At 35.3% G+C, this 6,000-nt stretch overlaps 1 protein-coding gene across 23 annotated transcripts in view; it reads left to right on the forward strand.

The window, feature by feature from the left end:
• The window catches only part of LOC111941807 (contactin-associated protein-like 4), a 207,361-nt gene extending 201,669 nt beyond the window's left edge, over positions 1-5,692 (forward strand). For all 23 annotated transcript variants that reach the window (XM_086866886.1, XM_086866887.1, XM_086866901.1 and 20 more), the window contains one exon: positions 2,248-5,692. In XM_086866886.1, the coding sequence (XP_086723012.1) occupies positions 2,248-2,438 (191 nt within the window). In that variant the 3' untranslated portion in view covers positions 2,439-5,692. The remainder of the gene's footprint in view (positions 1-2,247) is intronic.
• Positions 5,693-6,000: the final 308 nt, after the last annotated feature.

The raw sequence follows: 6,000 nt of genomic DNA on the forward strand, positions 1-6,000 counted from the left end.
AGCATGAAGCTTAGGATAGATGTGTGTGCTTAAAGTAAAGGAATGATAATCAGGATATACAGGTTCCACCACTGTGCCTTTCTGGATGATTGTCCTTAAGATCTATCTCATATGAATCCTATGTGAAGGATCCATCTCAAATGGACACTCACATGAAATCTACGAGTTCTGCCTCTTTAGCAGAAATTAGGAGTACTCAAGTGAGCCTTAACAGGGACAGTTTGGGGTTGGGCACTCTTATCAGAAACTGAACTCCTTTTACCAGAATTGAGGTAAGCATATGTCTCTGTGAGTTCAATTTTTCTTTCAAGGCATAGTATCTTCTCCTGTGACAATCATCCTTTGTGAGAATTTCTAGGAGTACTTCTTCTTTCAGGAGGAGGTGAGGAAATAAAACTTGTTTTCACTCATGAAGATGATGTTTTGGCAGTAGAATTCTGTTTTAATTTGCATAGATACTTTGGCAGAAAGGGCAGTGGGATGAAAAGGTCACCCCCTCTGTCTTTTAAACTCTGAAAATATTTGCTTTCTAAGAGTTTTTAAAGCCTCAGTAGACAAAGGAAATAGTGGAATTTAGTAGAATAAAACTGGCCAGGCTTTTCATTGGAAGTTAAAATCATTTAGGTCTATGATTTAGGATATGAGTTAGGTCTATGAGTCAGGATAAGAACTTGCAGTCACTGTTGCATCTTGCATTTACCTGCTATGGTCAGTGCATGCAAAAGCACACTGCATGACCAGTGACCTTTAAGAAAGTGGTACCAAAGACACTAAAATGAGATTATTAAGCCTAGAAGCTTCCCTGTTTCTAAAGTGATACTTATGTCTGTATAATTTTATATACGCACCAAATGAGAATTTCACCACTGATTTCAAGGAAAGTCAGAATTTAAAGATATGTTTTCTGAGTTTTTTACATGTCTGTCTTTGTCAAAACTTGCTTTACTGTTTCAAAAGATTGATATTGTTTTACAAAAGTATCTGTACATAAAGATCACTATGTACTAGACATCTGTGGGTGAGGATTTTTAAGTGTGCTAACAAAGTAATTTTTTTAAATTCAAGCTATAATAAGTACAATCCTTTTAACGTAATAATAATAATAGTACTTTTTTTAATGCTAAACACATTTGGGAATATGCAAATTTTCACAATATCACAATTTTTCTAGTGCCTATGTTTGTTTAAAAGTCAAAACAAAGCAAACTGTGTGACATTCAGTAAAATTTAAGGTTAAACACTCTTAAATTAATATAACTGAGAATATTATCAGTTCAGCTATTTCAGACAAAACAAATGTATAGAAAAGTCCTTAGAGAGAGCATCTACTGTGATTGAAATCAAAGAATGACTGTTCTAGTTAATCTAAATAAAATCAAGATTTACTTTGATTGCAAAGTCCATTTCAGAAAAGGATCTACTGTATGAAAACTTTTATATTCCTACAATGATGGATGGCTGCTCAAAGCTGATCAAGAAAATTGGCATTTGCTGAATTTTGGATGCTCTGTTTTTATCCACAGTGCTAAGGGACTAGGTATTTATATTTTTCTTGCAGTGGTGACCAAGCTGTGCAATAGACTGTCCCTTTGTCTACTGTATCTGAGCCACTGCATTACAACTGTTTTCCAGACTGCTTAGTGTTTTTTCCATCACAACAGCCTAGTCCTATTTTCTGCCTCTTTGACAAACATGATTCATTTCCCTTCTGTTTCACATCTCCTCAAATTCCTCCCCTGCCCATCCTCTGACTCATGAAGCTAAGGTCCTAAGACCATTATGGCAGGATGAATGAGGAAGAGAGGAGGTGGGCTGGCAGTCTGTAAGGACTTGCTTATCTCTGTGAGCAATATCTCACCTTACTATTCCTTATCTGTAGTGGCTTGAGTTCCCAAACCAGCAGAGATCTAAGGCCTGAAGTGAAGGAGAAAAAGAAATCCTCTTATTGAAAATACTCTAAGGCTCCTAGTGGTTTTCCATTCAAAAATTTCAAAAATTATAGCCATCTGTGGATTTTATATAATCATTATTTTTAACAGAGTGCAAAATTTCGAAAGAATCACCATGAAACTTATATTAGAGTGCTGTTTCTGATTTGAAAGCAGCTATGTCTCCTCATTTCTCAGGCTTTCCTGTAAGCCCTTCCATTATGTGATGTAGTCATTCCTCCTTTGTCCTGTTCTCTGACCTACATGTTATTATTTGTCTGTCCTTTCTCATTACTTTTTTTCTCTTTTCTTCTTGTAGGTGTGATAGCAGTTGTCATATTCATCCTACTTTGCATCACGGCCATAGCCATACGCATTTACAAAAAAAGCATATACTCAAAAAATGAGACAAAAGGATCTGAAAATGAAGACAGTGCTGAATCTGCATTGAAAAGTGAGCTCAGCATGCAAAACACAGCCAATGAAAATCAAAAGGAATACTTCTTCTGATTGTCAGTAATGATTTAATCTAATATAATAAGGTGACAGTCTGATTTTCTTGCTAAGCCAGGGGGCTCTCATTGGACAGAAAAAGTTCTCGCACACTACTCTAAATGCAATGGATTTGAGATTTACTATACTCGATATGTTCAGTCTCAGTGATTGCTGTAGCAGGCCTCTTTAAATTACATGCATTCCTTAGCTATTATACCGTAAATGCATTTTATGTAACAGTGAATTAGATATTGTAACCAATTTCATTGTTGGTAGTTTCCGACTGTTCTAGTGTGACCTTCTACAAATGAAGTTTAATGTACACACTGAATATGATTTCTGAATGGGAAAATTGTTAAGAATTTATTCCTATCCTTTTCTTTAAAATTTGATCGATGATTTTTGTTCAAGGTGAAAGGTAGATTCTTATACTTTGTGTTACTAAAGAAATTCTGCTGTGCTGCATTATGGTGATCCATCTTACTTCCTCAAACTGAAAATGCCTTTTGAGCTGCTGTTGGCTGGTGTCAGCATCTGCTTGTGAGCCATGGCATTTGATGACCAGAACAAACTGTATTTATTTCCCCTGGGATGTGACTGATATCTTCATTATCCCTTCCGTTTGGTGGGCTTAGCAGAACTGAAGAGTTAACAGTGGGTTGAAATACTTTAAAATCTCTTTTGCAGCAGATTTTCACTTATGGTCAGGTGATGGTACCTAGAGACTCATGCACATTCTGGGTATTTTAAATAAAATAGGGGGGGAAAACTCAAGACCTTTGCTTGGAAAGTAAAATGCTAACAATAGTTAACTTATCAAGAGTGAAAACACCAAAAGATGATCAAGGTTACTGTCCCTGGAAATTAGTGATGATGCTTCTATCAAGAAGTAATGCTCAGTGCACTATCTGGGATGTATTCTCTGGAACTGTTGTATCTGTGATTTGCTCCAGACCTCAAGACTAATTTTTTCTAAGTTATAGAAATTATACAGAGTCTGCTACATGAACACTTTTGATCTGCACTCTTAATAGTACCTACTATACCTCTGTGAGATAAAGTCCGATTACACCACTCAAAATTAAACTTTTGTCAGGTGCTTACTATGCTGACAGAGTAAATGAAAGCTATCTATGTTGTATGAACAAATTGTTAGATATGAAGGCTAGGTTTATGTTGTCTTAAAAAAAGATTGTAATATTACTTCAGACACCATAGGGTATATGAAATGCCTGTGTGGCTCGATGTAAATATCATAGATTCCACAGAAGGTGTGTGTCTTTTGAGAAGTGACAAACAGGAATTGGGTAGAAGGCATCATAAATGGCATTAGACGACAATATTTAGGTAACTGACCCACACAAAACATTTTTCTGTTTCTGTCCCCAGTGAAATCACTTGGTGTCTAGGGCTTGGATCTGAGAATTTCTGTGACCTTGTACACTTGAGTTTGAAATTTAAATATCTTCCAGAATTGATTTATATCTACTCCTATTGAAAGCAATGAGAACAGTCATTGTTTTTCTATTTGAAGAATCACAGCTAGACCCTAGATTGTGAAGTTTAGAAGATGTTTATCATAGGTGCCCAACAACATTTTAAAGACATGGAAAACTGACATGTTATGCCTAAACCTTTAATATGTCAATTTCTTTACATAAATAGCAATTGTAAATATAAATGTCCAGCGGATATTTTCATTTAAAACTTACTTTCTTCCATTAGTCTTCACTTTCTACCAAAAATTCTACCATTCCTTTCTACTCCCTTCTATACAGATTTACTTAATTTTTAGCAAAAATTTATGTCCTTTTTTTGGGTGCCTGGATGCTCTGCAATCATAAATTACTCAGATTAACATGTAGTGATTTCTTGTTTTCAGTTCTGCAATTCTGCTTGCATCTCTGAGAGATTAATCAGGCTGAGGACCCAGGATCAAAACTGTATCCATGTTGTGGTTTTGGTACAGCTTTCTCCATGATAAGAGGTCACCTTTAGAAAGGCTAGAGTACTGGACTATTCCAAAGAAGTGATGAAAATATCCTGTTAGTGGATGAGGAGTGGTGGAGGTGAAACCCTCACATGAGTCATGACAAGAATACTTTGAGTTATTAGGTTTACTGATTGGAACCTTCTCATCCACCTACTTTGAAGTGAAAAATTATGATTCCTTTTTGAGGCTGTGACCTAAATTGCATTAAATTCAAGGTGAGCCCTCTCATGGACTTCACTGCAACCAAAGCCTCTGCATTTCAGGAAGTTTTCCCCTTCTTCTGTAGAAATGTAGGTATCCACCTCTTAGTGACACTTATATCAACAGATTCATCTCCAGGGGTGTGTCCCAGTCAGCTCCATTTTTAATCGTTGTGGGATGTGGTAACAATGTGGGACAAAACCTACAAGACAATGATGATTATAGTACACCAAAGCAGATATTTTGATTAAATTATAAAAGGCAGATTGTCTTTTATCTTGACTCTCATATGAAAATTGCTCATATAAACCTAATAAAGCCTAAAGTTTACCCACAACAGGACAGGTTGGAAGAATGTAAACCTAACTCTTCAATTACTTGCTCTTAGTTTTATTGCCTTGTAAAGTTTTATTGTGCGTCTTCATGGAGAGAAAGTTCTCATTCCTTGCTATTTTTTGTTCCAAATGAATATTTTCTTTCTCTATTCCTCAGAATTTTTAAAAGGAAACAGGAAGGGAAAAGCTTAGTGAAATCCCTATTTCAGAGACTAGCTAAAAAGGTGGAGGAGGATAAAAATGCCTGTATGCATGCCACATTATTTCATTCAAAGGCTTCTTATAAGGCATTTTATTTTGTGAGGGATTCTAAGAGGGAAAAGATAATGGATTTTGTTGAATGAACATCTGTAGATTTGTAGAATAAATCAATTATGTCTCCCTGAAGATGCAAATGCCCATTGTCATCTGTAGGAACAGTGGTCATATGTTTGTCACCTTAATCTAAAATACACATGTTTGAAATCAATGAAGCAGCATTTCTCATTACTTGCTGCATTTATATGGGGATAAAAAAATGGTGGCACCGAAGTGCGCTAAAACGTCATACAACATTGTGCTGTCCCTTTTTGATTCTCTATTCCATTGTGTGACTTTTCACCTCACTGTTAATAAAGACTTTTTAAAATAAAGTGAGGAAAATATTTTTTAAAAGAATTTGTATTAAAAAGTTTAAAACTGACAACAATATACTGATTTTTTTTTTTTTCAACAGTAAATATATGTAGAAGTGCACATAATATATTGGTGAGTGTGGTTATTTATAGATACTTCGGAGCACTAATGTGACAAATTTGCTATGCATTGACACATTTTCCATGACAAATATATTTTTTCTTAAGTACATTAGAAAATAAATAGCGGCGTGTATGCTGGTACATTTTTAAAGCTTTGTGTGGGCTCTAGCTACAAAGGGCTTATAATTATTTATGTACTCAACATTTAGCGTATAAATATGATTTAGTTAGGTTTGGGGAAGACATTTTCCAATGCATCCAGTGTTCTGTAAATGAAGAATATGTCATAAACCAAGTACACAACTTAACAT

This window comes from Cyanistes caeruleus, chromosome Z, assembly GCF_971803275.1.
Source record: "Cyanistes caeruleus chromosome Z, bCyaCae1.hap1.1, whole genome shotgun sequence".
NCBI lineage: Eukaryota > Metazoa > Chordata > Aves > Passeriformes > Paridae > Cyanistes > Cyanistes caeruleus.